The sequence below is a fragment of the Sphaeramia orbicularis genome, chromosome 22 (assembly GCF_902148855.1).
Source record: "Sphaeramia orbicularis chromosome 22, fSphaOr1.1, whole genome shotgun sequence".
NCBI lineage: Eukaryota > Metazoa > Chordata > Actinopteri > Kurtiformes > Apogonidae > Sphaeramia > Sphaeramia orbicularis.
Window position 1 is genome coordinate 30,304,978 of NC_043978.1, and position 19,209 is coordinate 30,324,186.

At 35.7% G+C, this 19,209-nt stretch overlaps 1 protein-coding gene across 4 annotated transcripts in view; it reads right to left on the minus strand.

The window, feature by feature from the left end:
- Positions 1 to 9,361: 9,361 nt before the first annotated feature.
- Positions 9,362 to 19,209, minus strand: part of fermt2 (FERM domain containing kindlin 2) — a 127,280-nt gene continuing 117,432 nt past the window's right edge. For all 4 annotated transcript variants that reach the window (XM_030127175.1, XM_030127174.1, XM_030127172.1 and 1 more), the window contains 3 exons: positions 15,151 to 15,275; positions 14,892 to 15,033; positions 9,362 to 13,026 (listed from right to left, as the gene is read on the minus strand). In XM_030127175.1, the coding sequence (XP_029983035.1) occupies positions 12,853 to 13,026; positions 14,892 to 15,033; positions 15,151 to 15,275 (441 nt within the window). In that variant the 3' untranslated portion in view covers positions 9,362 to 12,852. The remainder of the gene's footprint in view (positions 13,027 to 14,891; positions 15,034 to 15,150; positions 15,276 to 19,209) is intronic.

The following is a 19,209-nucleotide window of genomic DNA, read 5'->3' on the forward strand; positions in this document are numbered from 1 at the left end:
CTGGTTAATAAAAGTCTTAACAAAATGTGGTATTTATGACCTGTCCCTGTGCAGTTCTGTGTTCTATTGTTACACTGTTGACTATGAAGCCTGCAAAAGAAGGAGGGGAGGGCTGGTGACTGTTTATTAAAAAGTCAAAAGAATCTATTTTGGGTCTATTTTGCTACCTTCTCCTCCTGTTCTTTTCTCTCTTTCCTTTTCTTACAGACGCTTTTATGTATGAAAGTCATAACTGCTGGCTTGGCTTGCAGATCTGCTCAGTCATGACACAGTTTGCATCTAAACTGCACTGCAATGTGGCGTCACCTGATCAACTAGACTGTTGATAACTTCAGTATGTAGTACTGTGCAAAAGTCCTGAGCCAAAATTAGGTTTGTTCGTTTAGTAAATTTCTAATGGACACATATATGCTTTTCATATATGTGTTAAGATCCAATGTGGGTAAATTTGAAGCGTTTACAGCAGTAAAAATTAAAGTTTCAGGGTAAAATTTGCTTCTACAAACCAAAGTGGAAATATTTAGTGTATTTACTGTTACCTCGGTAACTCATGCCAAGTACCCTTCCCATTTACAGCCTGATCACAGTCAAGGTGTACAAGTATATTTGCATCAGTTATTAATCAGTATTACAAAAAGATACCCCCAAAACCATTCCCAAAATGTTTCTTTGGCCATTTTATTACTAGATCACGCAATCCTCCAAATTTGAAGAAAATTGGATAAAAACTGATAAAATGGCGACCCAATGAGCGTGAAAACATGCACAATTTTATTGTTATACGAGAGCAAAATTATTGTACATAGTGTTTTGTAACACAATAAATAATTACTACTCAACTCCTGTGTCTTTTTTTTTTTAAACAAAATACACACATCACATTGCTTTTCATTTATTGATCATTTTTGTTGAACAGCTGTTTGATTATCAATTCTTATTTTCAGTATTAAGACAATCAACCATTTTTTAAAATGAAAACCTTTCTTTTACAGCCCTTTAATTGTAATAATAGAATGGGAACCTGTTATTTAAGTATTATTATGACTAAATATGCACAACTAGACAGATTTTGGTATGCTCCCTGGCTGCAGAAAATTTGGGAACAATGTGTCAAATGGATGTTTATGTCGAACCGCATGTTTTCAACGGAGTGTTGTTCACCAAAATTCATGTAGTGTCCATACACCAATATACCTCCATCAATAGTATCGCATATATGCCTGATAGATATATTGTTGTAACTTGTTCACAAAAGTTTATTTCCTCCTGTACCAGGAAGACATAGTTACAGATCTAACAGAGATGCGACCATGTGGTAAGCCAGATTTCCATTCTGATCTTGTAGAGTCCGTACACCATATCAAAATATGTGGGTCTAATTTTCATTGTTTCTGTCAATATATGGAATTTTTCATCACGCATGCTTTGGACACGACATCTATGCAATGATTGTCCTGAGTGCTGAAACATTTGTATATCTTTGTAGGCATTAAGTATGGAGGCTATTAGGCTGGAGTGTCTGTACACTGAATAATTTCTGATTTGACAGGGGTACAAGCCTGTGAAATTTTTAGTACACACCATAATACAAAAAAATTTTGGACTTCAGACAAACAAAACGGTCTGTCTGATTTTTTGATAGAGCATTATTATTTTTTATCTATATGTACACCCTTTCTGGTACCCTTGATTGTGATCAGGCCGTTTAGCATGTCTTAGTGTGATAATATTCATATTTATTGCATTAATTTTCTGACGTTTTATACCAGGTTTCATTCAATATTTCAAATGTTTATAAGTGTTTATGCCACTTCTCGTCATGGGGTCAGGGGTCACAGTAAAGTCAGTTTTTTTGTTTCTTTTAAGACTGTGGACACATTTCTTGTAATTTTTTTGTTGTTGTTGTTGTATCTGACAACAACAGAATGAGAAATAAATGAATAGACACATTATCTGCTGTCCTTAACCCATAAACACCCAAACATCCACAAGAAACCAAAAGTATCCACTGATCGAACCTGTTTAATATAATAATTGGTGTAAAATACAGTTTGTCATCTTTTCATGGTCATCAGATATGACCCATTTGGATGTTCAGAGGCTCCGTAGTTACCGTGGAAACACCGTCATCTTCAACAACATTGATTCACCAGTAAAACTATGGAGTTGGATCAATGACAGTGGACGGAGACACTTGTTTTTGCATTCAGTCATTGATACCTTTGCTGAAAAAGTAACTTTTTCTTCAGTTTTCTGTTTAAATATGATAACCTTTGAATTTACTCTGAGTTTTCATGAACATTTAAATTAAGTATAGGAAATTAAATATAGGGAAATACATGATTTAACGTTAAAAATGCAAAATACAGATAATGTTATAATAAATGATGATAAATCACTACAGTAAAGGTTAAATAGAGAGAAAAATTAATTTGGGAACTGCCACAACAGTACCACTGGGTCTTTAAGGGTTAAAGGTGGGCTGAGACTGTATTTATGACCCAAACAGTGTACATTGGTTTCTTCGGACTGGGGGATCTTGGATTCTTTGAGTCATAAAGGACCATATTTGGACCCGTAGAGCCCTGATACTAAACACTAAAGGCTGGGAAGGGATGATAAAACACAGGGCTGGTATTTCCTGTGAATGTGTTGTAATTTATGGTATTCATAGAGGTCGTCTGTCATCTTTATCTTGGTGAATGGCTGTAATTTGTACAAAATTCCACTGTAAATGAACCACCCTATTTGAGTAAACGCAGCAGTTCTGAGATAACGTCAACACCTATGTGACTTTGTGGGATTTGCAACACTTTTTGTTTCCACCACACATTTTTTCAGCCTATTTCCTGTTTGTGGACTATGAGGGCTGGGTGGTAAAAATAAATAAAAGTTTTAAAAGTTTTTCGAGTGGAAATTCAGTAGGCTTGTATCACGATGTAGCATCTCTATCGACTGAAAGAGCTAACTTAAATCTCTCAAATGAATAGATGGATGACAACTACAGTAGGGATATATTTGATCTTTCAACAGTTATATTAGTGCTGTCAAACAATTAAAATTTGTAATCGGATTAATCATGATTAAATATCATTCATTTTTAATCGATATTAATTGCGTTTCAATTTGCATGAGCAAATGTCAAGAAAAACAGTATAAAAAAACAAAAAAACAAACCATCTGCGTTTCTAGTGAGTCAGTCTCACTCACTGCTCTGTGTTTTACTCCCATTACACAGGTGGCGGGGGTGCACTGAGTATGCTCAGATGTCTATGGAAAGAACAAGGTCTATTCTATCAGCACCTTTTTTTTTTTTTTAATTATTTTTATTACAAGCAAGCAAAATAAATCATATTCAGAGCTCTCATCACAAACACGTTAGGGGTTAAAGGGTTAAGAAACAGCTAGAACTGCATGCTGGAGCTAGTTGCTTAAGTATGTTAACTTAAAGGGGTCATATTTTGCTAAACCCACTTTTATTAGTCTTTGGTACATTCATTTGTGTATTTGGACCCTAATAGTTCATAAAGTTTGAATTGAACCCTCCAGGTGCTGCAAAGCTATCTTTATATTCATTTGGGCAAAAATTGAGTGGTTTTCTACAACCTATTTTAATTCCTGCGTAGTTTGTTAGGTCTATAACTAGTAACGTCACAACATTTGCACATATAAGGTCAAGACTTCTGATAAACATTTCTCTGAGTACGACATAATTGTTTGTCAGCAGCAGCGGTTGTAGTCCATACTGAAAATATGTCCAAACTTCAAGCAGAGAACCTAAAATATTCAGTTATTAGTTGTATTAATGAACACAAGTGGCTGAACAGGACAGAAAGCACAGCCAACAACCTGGAGGGGGCGGGTTCATGTGCATTTAAAGGGCCAGCGCTCAAAATGACCTTTCTGGTGTCATTACTCAGAAATAGGGTTGAAGATGGACCTGTGGAGTTGAATTAATGAAGAATTCAGACCCAAGCATAGCATTTACAGTTTATGTAGACCACGGGGAAATGTTTCAAAATGCATAATTCCATTAAAAAAAAACAAAATATCACTCCTTTAAGTTGAAGTCTTTGCAATACAATATGTTAAGAGCTTGGACACAATATCAAAACTGGTATTTTAAACTCTACCAGTGATTAAAATATGTCCCAAGTTTTTAACTAATCAGATTATCCCTTTAAACACATGAAGATATCATATATAATATATGCCATACCATACCATACCATACCAACTTTATTTATAAAGCACTTTAAGAACTTTACAGCTGGCCAAAGGGCCGTACACAAAACATAAAACAAGGGATTAAATAAGTAAATAAGTAAAAACAGTGACAACACAAGGTGCAAAGCAGGCTAAGAACAACAAAATACAACCATCATAAAAACAGACAAATTAAAATCAATAAATACAGAAAAAAAAAAATCATATATATATATATATATATATATATAAATACACATCTAAAAAAGAAACATGTCACTCTTTGATTAAAAGCCAATGAGAAAAAGTGCATTTTTAGACATGATTCAAATACAGGCAGAGACTGAGCCTGTCTAACATCTAAGGGCAACTGGTTCCACAGCTTTAGGGCAACAACAGAAAAGGCATGGTCCCCACAAAGCCTCTTTTTTTGGTACTATAACATATCCACCTGAGACCCAGGAAAGTTTGGCTTTTCTTTACATAAAATAATTGCCTTTATTTTGAAACGGCACAATGCAACAGTTTTTTCAGATACATTTTTCTAAATTTTCATGGAATGTCCTTTGCAGTGGACAGTGATTTTTTTTTTTTTTTTTTTTTTTTTTCCCCAATAAAGCTGTGAAACTCTTGTTCTCTACAGAGGACAAAAATGCATTGCTGGTTCTCAGGAGGATATTAGAATAATAACCTACAGACCTTTACCCAAGCAGAAAACACACAGGTGTAGCTGGTACTGCCTCAGTTTCAGTCTGGATGCTGGTTCATTGGAATGGACTTGAACACAGTCATAGTTAATGATATCAGCAACACCTGTGTTTGCCTGGTTTTACAAGCCAAAATGTCAGCAGTGAAAAATGTCTGTTTTCTTCTGATTGTGATTAAACCTTTCATGCACATGGAGCGGAGAATGAACAGCCAGAATGAAAAGAACTTGGACTAATGTGTTCAGCTGCAGTCTGTGTGTATGACTGCCCAGGTCTGGAGTTAATCTGGTCTAATGTCATCTCACACCAGCTGAACATTTGCTTCCACTCACCTGTGTTTGTACCTGTGATCCTCATTCAACCTGAGTGTGGACTGTGTGCGTCCCTTCTCCACGCATCACTGTGGACATCAGGTGGTGGGAGCTTCTGTCCAGCTCAAAGGGCCAATAACAGCCCATGATCACAGCTGCTCAGCAGGTGACGGGCAGACGTGGACAGAGTTACTGCAGAGGAACGGGAAAAAAAGAGTGGAAATAGACAGACTGTCTGCAGGCGTCTCTGATCTAATCTCCTCCACAATCTGCCACCCTGTTTCTGCTGGGATGCCAGGTTGGGATGTCAGATTTAGACAAAGGTTAAGTATGGAAAGAACCAAACCTGAGATTTCAGAGGGAAGACAGGAAGTAGATGGTTCAGCACTGCCATCTGGTGGACACACATGAACATTACACACAGTCTGTGGTTCCAATACATAAGTATAACCCACTGAAGCAGTGGTTCCCAACCTGTTTTGGCTGGTGACCCCATTTTAACCCTTTCATGCATAGTAGTCACCACAGTGGACAGCTATTCAACAGCTGTTCTCTTGTATATTCATGGATTTTGTTGTTCTTTTCGCTGTTTTTTTTTTTTTTTTTTACACATATCTTTATTAAAGTTTTAAGACACTACATATGTTTTCTGACATGAATTGGTAACATTATGTAGATCTCACCTGAGCATAAACCCCCAGAATCACAAGCCCTCCCCATAGTTTTCACACAATTTATCAATAAATACATGTTACTGTGCGTCAAAAATTAAATGTGTGGTGTCCAGCTGAGTGGACATTTTTGCAACTTCAAAAAAACCAAAAATAGGTTCATAAGAATTTTTTTTTCATTATTATTGTTTTTATGTATTTTTGAAAATTTTAAATTATTTGTATTTATTTATTTATTTTTAATTTATTTTTCAGAAGAAAATTTTCAATTGCATTATTTTTTTTTCATGCCTAAAGAGGAATAAAAACACTCAGGAAAAAATTTTGAATAAGGTTCTCATAATTCATGCATGAAAGGGTTGACATCATAAATTTCTGGCGACCCCAGACATGCAAAACAGAGACATTATTCTTGCTAAAATTAATTTGTTTTTGATTTTATTCTTCTGTATGACAGTTTTAATTGTACAGCTGTTTTATGTCTTTAATCTGCTCTTGTATTTTCTTGTAATACCTTGCAAATAAACATTAATTTTAGACGACATTTAATCTATATAATGTATATTATTATGGACGGAGGCAGAAAAGCCAGGTGTAGATTACTGCACAAAGTGAGAATTTGATTTTCCTTGGTCAGGATATGTACAGTCAGTCCAGCTTGGATTTACAAGGCTGACAATTAATACTGAACAAACAAGAACTCAAACTATGAATTATGAAAGAGCTGCAGCATCTGAAACTGACCACAATGAACATTTGACAGATAAACAGTACCACAGTGCTTCAGTTTCAGCTTCACAGTTTGTCTTTTATGGATTGGGATTGTCTCTGTCAACTCACCATATATTTTTTATTAGTAAGTTTATTTTTATTTTTATCAATTACTAGAAATTCCAGGTGACCTCACATGTGGTCCCGACCCCAAGGTTGAAAAACACTGCACTAAATTAATGCAAAAAATAATAATAATAGAAAAAGCAACTAATTCTTCAAATACACTGGTTTACTTCAGTTCTTCTGTTATTTATTGAACCATAAAATAACTTTTGAGAACTGAATGCGTCATGCATATTTTACAAATATAAAACAGACTTCATTTTCTGCAGCACTGCTCTGTTTACTTTTAGAAAAGGGGTGTTTGGTAGTGACATTATATTAAGTTACAAACTTTGAACACATTTATATCAAAATAATGGTATGTATGTACTCAACTCAAGACTTTCAAGCAAAATTCCAAAAATATTAAGTTGGGGCCAAATCGGTCTCAGCACATGGATGATACTGAAACTGTTGGAAAAAATATATTTGTTAAATTTCATTTTCAAATAAATAAATAAAAATAAAATAAAATAAAATATATATAGAAATAAATTCAGTATAAGTTGACATTTAGAGGGTGATGGCTCATGGCAGTTATTTCTAATTGAAACTATGACGTTAAATCATACCGATTATGATCGTATGTGTAGTTGTGCCAAAAGTTTTGGCAGGGACTCCAATTTTATTATTGCAAGCTTTGTTGCTTCAGGTTTTTTTTTTTTTGTTTTTTTTTGTTTTGTTAGATTTTTTTCCAACACTGAACAACAATTAAAAGCATTTTCTAAGTTTCAAAGACTTTTTTTTTGGCAAATGCATCACATTTCTGTAGAACCAATTTATGTCAGTGTCAAAACCTTTGGCTGTAACTGTACATTTTGCTGACTGCTTGAATATTATTTGAGGGTTTACTAGAATAGGATCTAAAATAAACATCTCAAACATCTGACTGAAATAGTTTATAATGTGTTTTTTGTTTTGTTTTGTTTTGTTTTGTTTTAAATAGTAACATGCATCTGTTTAGTAGAATGTCTCATTTATCTGTATCTAAACCAAAATGTAACATATGTAATTTATATATTCTGTACGTCCCACAGTCTGGGTTCGAATCCTACCCAAAATGCTTTGCTACCTGTTATAACCATCCCTGGTCTCCTCTGTTTGCTGTCTCTCATTACCCCCCCCCCCCCCAAAAAAAAAAAAAAGAGGAGGCAAGGGGTACTGTTTTTGGTTTAGTTTGTTTGTTTACACTAGCAGCAAAACTACTGGTTGAATTCATACTAAACTGGGTTTATAGATTGCCACTGACCCAGAATAGATGTGGTTACATTTTGGGAAAAGTAGGTCAAAGTTCAAATTTTTTGAATTTTTAAAAAAAATTTTCTTCTCCCATTTACTAATAATGGGTGAAATGTACGGTCTATAAAATCATCAATTTTGTTTCAATTTCCTTGAAACTTGGCACATGTATAGAGGCAGTTGATATGGTGATATTAGTACACACATAGACATGATGACATCAGCTGGATTGATGCCAAAATAAGCTACAATATGTGTGAGGGGCGGAGTCTGTTGTGTCTGGCACCACTTGTTTCTTTTTGAAATCAATCTAATAAACCAGGGGTGTCAAACTCATTTTCTTTCAGGGGCCACATTCAGCCCAATTTGATTTCCAGTGGGCCAGACCAGTAAAATAATAGCATAATAGTCTATAAAGAATGACAACTCCATTTTTTTCAGTGCAAAAAATAACATTAAATGATGAAACTATTTCTATCCAAAACAAATAATATGTGAACAACCTGAAAAAAAAGAAATTTATGAAGAAAAATAAGCACAATTTTATCAATATTATGCCTCAACTTATGATTCATACATGTGCATGACATATCAGATCTACCAAGGCACACAATAGGCAGAATAATGTTAAAATTGCACCTATTTTTCTTTAGACATTTCAGGTTGTTCATATTTGTTCAGGTTATTGACATTTCATTGTTAAAGGATATCAGCATTTAATGTTCTTTGCAATAAGTTAAAGAGAAAAAATTTATGTTGCCATTATTTAGAAGCATAATGTCATATTTTTTTCACATTAAACCAAGAAGAAAATTTGGAGTCATTATTTCTAGGTTATTATGCTATTATTTTCAAGTTTGATAATATCTTCAGAGTTATTGTTGCATTTTGCACTTTGCAAATTTATCCCCCGGGCTGGATTGAACCCTTTGGCGGGCCGGTTTTGGCCTCCGTGCCGCATGTTTAACATCTGTGTAATAAACCATAAAACTGCTGTTATTTGTGCTCAGTGGTTTACCCTGACCTCTGAAATAAGGCCAAAAAACCTCACACCAGTTTAAATAAAAATTACTTTTATTTTTTTAAAATAAATGCATTTTTTTACAGTCAGAAAACAGGCCAGCAGGACATGCACTGCTGCTCCTGACACTGGAGGCAAACAAAAACGACATCAGAGAAAAAAAAAAAAAAACCCACAGAAGCTCACTATGGGCTTGGTTTTCTTTTACCTCAGTTCATTTTTGCGTTATTTGTCTCAAACTCCAGGGTCTTAATAACATGGGTCTCCTTCATTTGGACATTATTAAATGGCACACTGTGATAAAACCTGGCAAGTAAGTGAGATATTTTTAAAAGGCGCTTAGCAAATTAAATTTGCGGCAAAAACGCATATTAAGTATCAATGACGGTTGAAAATTAAGGCTAAAAATGTAACTGAGGGCCACATATCACAGAGGGGAAAGCAGGAAACAATGCAAAAAAAGAAAAAAAGCGCACAAGGAAAAGGCATATATTTGTATTTTAGAAAAAAAAATGTATTCAACAAACATCAAACCCTATAAACCTGGAGTTTGAGACTAGTGTTATCTTCATATATATTCATATATAATTTCATCTGAAAACTCAATAAGACCACAACATAAGCAGACACAATCCTGAATACTACACATGTTGACAGATGGCTTCCCCTCTCTTTTCTAAAAGGACACAGACAGAAAAGAAATACAAACCCTCAAAAAGCAGAAAAAAAACTGTACAATTCTATAAAACCTGTGTTTTTACATTAGTTACAAAAAATAATACTTCGTTTACTGATCCTTCATACTGAGGACTGAAGAAAAAAAAAACAAAAACATTTGCATATTCATTCTTCAAACTGTGACCTTTGCTGGTGTGTAATGATAAAATTGATAATTATAATAATACTATGTGGTGTGAGGAACAGAATAGCAATAAACTAAAAGGTGGAAGCCAATACAGTCAAGTATTGCTCCTGTTAATGTAGTGTACATGCACCGAGACGTCAGGGTGGATGATGCTCTGAAGTTCATTTAAGACCACGGAAAAGCCACAAACTGGCAAATTCCAGATATTAATGCATTCCGATATATTGTATTTTTTTTTTTAATTTCCAGGTCAGAAAATGAAAAGCCCTTGGAAACAGGCCAAACATTCATAGATAACAGCCACGCCCACTTCAGATTGACACATGAAGGTTCAATATGTTTGAGTGTTGAGTTGACATCAGCCAACTACGTTTCAACAGGACTTCAGTTTTGTTTTCAGCAAAAATCCACCACGAATACTTCACTACAGGGTTTTTTTATCCGAATGTGTCGCAATTTTTACCATATTTTCAAAAAAAACCTGCAACGAAGTGTGATTTTATGTGTGTTTTTCTCAATTTAATAGCTCCCTTTGTAGGCAAACAGTAGCTAATGTATAATGTGGATGCATGTTGTTTTTTTTTACCCAAAATTTGATACAACTCAAAAAAAAAAAACATTGTTGAAAGATGAGGAAATTTTGGTGCATCTATAAAAAGTGAATTAAATAAGTTAAATAAAAATACATTTAGTGAATAATCATGTGTCTGCATGTAGGCTTCACTTTAGAGTCTGCAGCCAAATATGAATTTATGCACTTAAATTCACTTTATCTTTGATAGATTTTCTAAAAATTTGATTAAAATATGCAACACATTTGGAGTGAAACTGACTCAGTTCCAAATACAACATGTACAATACAATACAACCTTTTTTCTTTTAATTTGCATTTAAATTTTTGCACAAAAACCCTGATTCAAGTCAAACATACCAAGCAAATAATTGTGTGTTTGGAAGCAGGGACTAATTTATGCATAGAACTTCACTTTTTCTTTTGTACATTTTGTAATATTTTTGTTAAAATATGCAATACATTTGGATGAAAACCCAGCTATTGTAAAAGCTCCAGAAAGTTTTTTGCAGAAAACCTGACCCCAGTCATCTAGTACTAAATTTAAGAACTGTTTTCAGCACAATATGAGGTTACTTTCCATCCAAATGTTTTTTATTTGCATATTTTTAGTGCACATAAAACTGTGTGGAAATAATTGTGTGTTTGTAGGGGACAATTTATGCACTTATCACTTTTACCTTAGCAGATTTAAAAAAAAAATCTGGTTAAAATAAGCAACGCATTTGGGTGGAAACCCTGTTATTGCAGAGCTCCTGAGTGTTTTTTTGCAGAAAATCTGACCTGTCATCTAGTACTACAGGTAATGACTGTTTTCAGCACAATATGAGGTTCCTTTCCATCCAAATGTTTTGTATTTGCATATTTTTGGTGCACGTAAAACTCTAATTGTGTGTTTTTTGTGTGTAGGGGCCAATTTATGCACTTATCAGTTATTCTTTTGTATATATTTGGAAAATTTGGTTAAAATAAACAACACATTTGGGTAGAAACCCTGCTATTGTAGAGCTCCTGAGAGTTTTTTTGCAGAAAATCTGACCCCAGTCATCTAGTACTAAAGTTAATAACTGTTTTCAGCACAAAATGAGGTTCCTTTCCATCCAAATGTTTTTTATTTGCATATTTGTGGTGTACATAAAACTCTAAATGTGTGTTTTTTGTGTGTAGGGGCCAATTTATGCACTTATCAGTTATTCTTTTACAGAGTTTTGGAAAATTTGGTTAAAATAAGCAACGCATTTGGATGGTAACTCCAAAATTTTTGCAAAAAAAAAAAAACAAAAAACAGTCTGAGTACTGTTACAATATTTAGCATAAATAAACAACTTCCAACACACAATCACATGCTAACGCAACATATTGAACCTTGATGTGATACCATGAGATCAATAGGTTCACCACACCCACTGACTTGAGTTTATTAACATGAACACACAAACTGACTTGTTAAAAAGGATATTTCTTCATTACGGACATGTAGGCGAGTCAGAAACCAGATTTGTCAAACCCACAGGACACTGGTGCCAGTGTTCTGAACTGTAGTGTTTTCAGAGTCAGACACAGCAGTCTTAAATACAAAGCAGTCTCTCATCATCACATCTGACAAAAACAACACAAAGAGAATTCAGTGAAGAGACTCGACACGCTACCTACGACGGTGGACAAGATCTGACGACACACACCAAAAAAAAGCACAAAAGGACATTCAACAACAGCTTATTCATAAACAGGACTGCGTAGCGTCGAAGTGCTTACATGTGACTTCAGCGACCCCTTCGTGGAGCGTAAAAGACGGACGTGGCGCTGCGTTCAAAGGCCGCTGGGGCATCTACAATTCAGTTTGATGAATATTTAAATAGTACTGCAGGTATGTGTGGCACTTCAATGACAATATTGATGAGTCCAGTTGTAGAAGACAGAGTCAGAGAAAGAAAGAGCGAAGAAAAAGAGAAGATTCTTTGGGATTCGACTGCTGTTCGGTTGGTTTTATTAAGGGCGGTCATGGACGTAAGTTGATGGCCGTCAGTCCAGGAGGAGAGGAGGCAGGTCCTGGTTCTAGTTCTGGTTTGTGTAAGGTGTCTGAGTTCATCTGGACTGCATCCACTACAATATTAGTGTTTAACAAATGTCAGCATCAATGCAAAAAAAACAAAACAAAACAAAACAAAAGAGAGGATATAAGAACGGTGTGAGCCATGGCAGAGGTGGTGCTGAGCCGAGCTTTTCAGCACAAATGCTTAAAAAGACTGAGAGAGATTAGAATAAAATAAACCCATATGCTGTGGTTCCCCTCCCCCTCCCCGTTTCCATCTCCATCATCCCCCTCCCCTCCTGGCCCCTGGCGCGCTGATGGTAGACCCCCGGTGGTCCAGGTAGAGGACCAGCTCAGACCCAGCCGCTGGTCAGCTTATAGAACATCTCCTCGTCTAGTGACTCGTTCTGGTCCTTGGCGCGCGTGGACAGGAAAATGTAGCCCCCGATGAACTCGTGGACCACCTTACAGTCCACCTCGGCGCACACGAAAGACAAACTGGGCTCGTCTGCGAACTCCACGGTCACCTGATAAACACAGCAGAGGACGGGAGGAGATGATGTCAAGAATCTAATGGTGATTCTTATAAGGTTCTGTAGACTGATAATGATGTACGACGCATGAGTCTGTTTATGCAGGTGTTATTAAACTTTATCAAGATGATTGGGGCAAAAAAAAGCCATAACTCAAAAATGGATGTGTGAAGATCCCACAACACTTCTGGACTGGACAACAGTTGGGAAAGAAATTTATGACATGAAAAGGCTGACCTTCTCATTCCGACTCACTGCTGATAAATGTAAAAAACATTGGAGAAAGTGGAATGTGCATGTTAATCTAAGAAATCCTTGAACCTGTATAATCTTATACTTACATATGCTTATTTTCACCTCTTTCTTTTTGCCTAATTTGTCCTGAACCTGTCTGTATTTTATTTGTCTAAAGATTAAACCTAGATGCTCTAATTGTTGTGGTCTGTCTTTTGGTTTTTTGTTTATTTTGTCTATCGTAAATATGGAGATAAAAATAAAGTATATATATATATATATATATATATATATATATATATATATATATTAAAAAAAACCTTTATCAAGATTAAACTAAAACTAAAATAAGTTTAAAAAAAAAACCCAGTATCATTACTGTGAGGAAGAGAACAGACGAAAATTAAAAAAAGAGATAAAAACGATGAATACCTCCACATAAACTAAAATAAAATAGAATTTCAGGCTTTGAACCAATATTTGATGTCTCATAATACCTGAAAAACAACCCCCCCCCCCCCCAAAAAAAAACAAACAAAAAAAACCCCCTCAAATAATCTCAAGTAATTACAACCAGCCAATTCCTCAAAACAAAAACCAAACTACAAGACTGTAGAAGAATAAAAACTAAGGACATTTTCAAAACTTTAATAATGTATGTGCATTTTAATGTATCATATTTGTTTATTTTACACTAGTTCTGCCTCTTTTGAATGAATGTGCTTAACTGGAGACTGAAAAGTTCTGGTGTATTTAGATTATATAACAATAACATGAATTCTATTCTTTTTCATAAGTTGATTTGGAGCAAATATCACATCGAGGCTGTGTTGTATTTCCAGAAGGTGGTGCTGTAGGCTACTCGTAGCTCTACTAAACAGAATAGAAGAAGCAGAGCATTGTTGTGGTGTTTACAGAGATGATTCTAGCTGCAGAAGGATGGAGCTCCACTTACATACAAACATCACCCTATAGCTAACACTAAGTGGAGGTCATGTGTTGTGAATGGAAGTGGAGGTGTGGACTTCTACTCTCCAGCTTCTGGTGCTAGATCCTCTCACTCTAACATGGTTGTGATTTCTTTAACAGATGAGACAGAGGAATTATTCAGTCTCCTCACCAGTCCACATGAACTGTTTTATTAGACACATTTTCAGATTATCTGTGGTGATGCAGCCAACAGCTGATCAGCCACTTGACTTTAATGTTTACTACATTAGAGTTTATTTGAGAATGTTATATTTATTTCCTCTATGACAATTTACTCAGCAAAAGCCACCTCAAGCAAGTGAACAATGTTTTTGGAGTTTTTTTTTTTTGTTTTTTTTTTTATTGGAACCTATTTCCATGAACATTTTCCAATGCAAAACTTCATATGTGCATTAAATGTATTAGTGAAAATGCACCAAATCAATGCTTAGACCTCTTCAACTCAGCCTATAACGTGACCTTCTGATAATAAAACACAGACTAGTTTATAAGGATGAAAGAAAAATGGAAGAGTGGAAATGCAGCTAATGCACACTTTCATTTGACACTTAATGGAAATGTACGACTACAAGAAGCAAAGACAGTAGACTATTCTAAGTATGAAACTGAATGTTGTTGTATAAAGGTTTTCTCACCATCTTGATCTCCCAGTTGACGTTCCACTGCTTCATGTTGCTGAAGCGCCAGGTTTTGATGGCGTCCCCGGTGCTGGCGTCCATCCGGATCAATCTGTTGTAAGTGATGCCGATCAGCTCCTCCCTCTTCCCGCCCTGAAACCTGCACAGAACCAGAACGATGCCCGGACAGGATGTGAGTCAGTGTCGGCACACAGCAGCGACACAGACGGAGAAGGTGAAGCATCGCTTTACCCTCGGTCACCGTGATGGGACTTACTTGGCGAGGAAGTGAGTGATTCCAAACTCGGGCAGGGACTGCCACGCCTGAATGAAGCGCATTTTGGCCTCAATGAGACTCATCTGGGCCACGTTCTGGTGGGCTTCGAGAATCCGAGCTGAAATCTGATAAACACACACAGGCGCTTTATAGATCCGTGGACTGAATCAGCATTTAGTATTTAGCATTTCAGTTACTGTGTTTACATGCATAAGAATATTCTGCTATTATTCTGAAGATGACAATATTCAGAATTTTATACAAGTCACATAAACGGCAGGTCCTGTTCACAGCTGCAGGTAAAACTGAATATACAGGACTGTGCAAAAGTCTCAGGCTAATACTAGGTTTGTAGGTTCAGTAAAGTTCTAATGACCGCACATATGCATTTTTCAGTCTCTGAAGATCCAATCTGATATGGGTGCTTCTATGAAACTGGGTTCATTTTGGTATCTGGCACTTTGAAAGCTTTTTAGACCCAATAATAAAAGACAAATTTAGACATAATTCCCCTCTGGATGAACCTAATGATGACCTCAAATAAATGCAATAAAAAAAAAAATACTCTTCCTCTGAGCCATCCCAAAATTAATGAATTTTTTTTAAAAATATTGGGGCCAAAAACAGGACCAAAATTGGGACATGAAAAGCTCCCTAGGTGTCAGTGCATTTGATCTGGAAAACATGGCATGAAATGGTCTTATAAAGTGCTAAAAATAAAGACACTGTGTTAAATTTGTCGATCCTAGTGGTTTTTCTAATCCAGACATGCAGGTTTTTCATGAATCTCAGTCTCATTTCAGGTTTTGTGTGTAACCCATCGTGTCCACTCACGTTACATGCAGAATCTGCCCATTTAAACACATATGAATCGTGAGTGATTTTGCAACAGCGGTCATTTTTGTGAAACACTCTGCCTTGCATAATTAGTTCAATTCCCAAAATGTACCTGTGAGAAAATAAAGAGATATTAAAAAAGAGTAGCGCATAATTTTCGTGTCCTTTTGGCCATGTTACATACAGATTTTTGTATTAAATATAATGTAAAATAATATAAAAATGTCTTTTATCTGAAAAATAGTTTCTCTTTTATCTCAGTACATATTTTGTTTTTAAATAGACCTAACGTGCTTCCAAACTTGCTTCATAACATTAGTCTACATTTGGTTTGAAATTTTAGCCCCCTGTCCTGTTTTTAGGGACCAGTTTCATAGAAGCGCCCATATACAGTCGCGGAAAAAATTATTAGACCACCCCTTATTTTTTTCAATTTCTTATTAATTTTAATGCCTGGTACAACTAAAGGTACATTTATTTGGACAAATATAATGATAACAACAAAAATAGCTCATAACAGTTTAATTTCAGAGCTGATATCTATCCATTTCCCATGTTTTCTTGATAATAACCAAAATCACTTCAGTTCTTACATCAATATCTATGAAATTGTACTGACAAAAACAGTACTTTTAGGCATTCCATGTTTTCTTTTCTGTCTGTTTTAGTCACATGATACACACAGGAGTTAGTACTTGATTGCATAACCATTGTTTTTGATGAGTTTTGATGGTCTAATAATTTTTTCCGTGACTGTATCGTACAGTAAAAACAAAAGTTGCAGTAATAAAACATATAAACTAATGTAGTAGTATTTAATGTGACCTTTAACCCTTCTGTTCAAACACTATGAGATTTATCGCATTAATTTTCTAATGTTTTATACCAGGTTTCATTCAGCACATGTCAGATGTTTCTAACAGTGTGTGCTGCTTTTTGTCATGGGGTCAGAGGTTACATTAAATATTGACTTTAACCTTTAGAGCCCAATTAGTTCAGTTATTTGTGTTTTTTTAAGGCTGTGCACATATTCCCTGTATGTTACTGCTGTATCGGAAAAAATGAGAATGAGAAATAAATATGTATGCTCATTACAACCCTGTAAAAATAACAAAATTAAAGGTGGTCTCAGACTTTTGCACAATAACGTATATTAGTAGATTATAGAGCTGGGTGATATGAACGTATTATCAGGATAGATGTCAAACAAAAATTAAAAGATGATTTCAGATCCTGAGTGAAAAGTGAAGATGAAAGGAATGAAACAATGCAAAAGATGCAACAGGACAAAAACAACAAAATGAAACTATGAAAACGTTATAAATAGGGATGCAAATTATCGATTAATCCATTAATCATTAGTTGGTTGACCATAGCGATCGATTAATGATTAATTAATAAGCGGCGATTTTCCTGAGAACCTGAATTTCTTTTTCAATAAGGTTAAGAATAAAAGCTAAATATTGTTTATGTACTTCATGAAAAAAACATGTCATATTCCTTAATGATTGATTTATTGAACCATTGGATACAGTCAGTGTTTCCTGTGGAGTTCATCTGTTGGTGTGGCGGTCTGTAATGGGGGGGGGTGCACGCGCCTGTGTTTCGTCAGTGGGGTGGGAGGGTTACTCGGCTGCATGCGTGTTTGTTGGTAACCGTGTGCCTGCGTGCATCTCTTTCCGTCCTACTTACAATACTACAGGGGTATGAGGTGGTGCAGTCCGTGCCCCCGCAGAAGTGAAAATGAAATTTTTCACTCATTTTTCTTTTCCCCACCTCCTGAAGCTTCACAAACCTGTGTCCCAGATCAGGAGCCAGGAGGATGTTTTCAACTTCTGTCTCACTGACCGTGGACTAGACCAGCCTCCAGGGAAAACGCTCCGATACCGACCCCACATTTGTGCCTGTATTTATTCGGGGGTGCACCGCTCCCACAAACAGACCAGCTGGTCTGTGTTTGGCTCCACCATGTCCATAAAGCCATTCTAACACGTCGGAAATGGGCAATTAACCGGCAATTAATAATTTAATCGAGCAAATTGTTATCAACAATTAATCAACTATCGATTAATTAACATCCTTAGTCATAAAACATCCAATAACATAAGAGACAAAACAACATGAAGCTGACATGACAAGACAAACAATAAACAATAAATGCAACAAAAACAGAAAAACAGAAAAAATGAAAATCAACAACAAAAAAAAGTAAATCACATCAAGAACGAACGACACAAAAATGCATCTGTAGTCTGATTTTTATGATTTTACACTAATTTTGTTAAATTTACTTATTTTGGAAGATGAAAACATTAACTAACTAACATGGTAAAGAAAAACAAACAAAAAAAAAGACGAAAAGAAACATTTATCACAATAAATAATTACGTTTTCTTTTATTGTCCATTTCAACAGCTTAGTAGGAATATTGTCTTTCAGAATAAACCAAGAATATTCGGTGCATGTAAACAAAGTCACTGACACATTCCTCCAAGTAAACAAGTGGATCCCATCACCACACTGAAACCAAACGCTGTACCACACACACACACACACACACACACACACTCAATGCAGGAACAAACTGAGGCTAACTCCTTAAAGCCGAGGAGGCAGACAGAGTAGGCCGGTAACCAGAGCTGTCACAACAAAGCCTCATTTACACCGCTACGACAAAGACACACAGACACACACCGGTTCCCTGAGGACACACACTGACGTTAATGAGCCCAGGGAAGCTGCAAACAGCGTCTGAACCTTCTGAACCTTTACCGCGATGGGCACCGGAGGTATCTTTGCCATCTTTGTCAGAACACCCACCGCCGGCTGTTTTCGGAAGCAACGTATGCAAAGGCTCTTTTTCAAAACACAGGCGGAAACTTCCCTGAAATAAGTAATCCATCAGCGCTTCACCTCCAACCACACTGTTAGAAGAAGTAAACTTTACACTTTACATTAACCCTTTCATGCATGAATTATGAGAACCTTAGTCAAGATTTTTTTTTTTCTTGAGTGTTTTTATTCTTCTTTAGGCATGGAAAAAAAAACAATGTGATTGACATTTTTTATGAACTATTTTCACGGACTTACAAAAATATCCACTCAGATGGACACCATGCGTTTCATTTTTGAAGCAAACAAACATGCATTTACTGATATACTGTGTGAAAACTATGAAATAAAAACATTTTTACACTGCAAATATCTTACAAATTTTTTTTC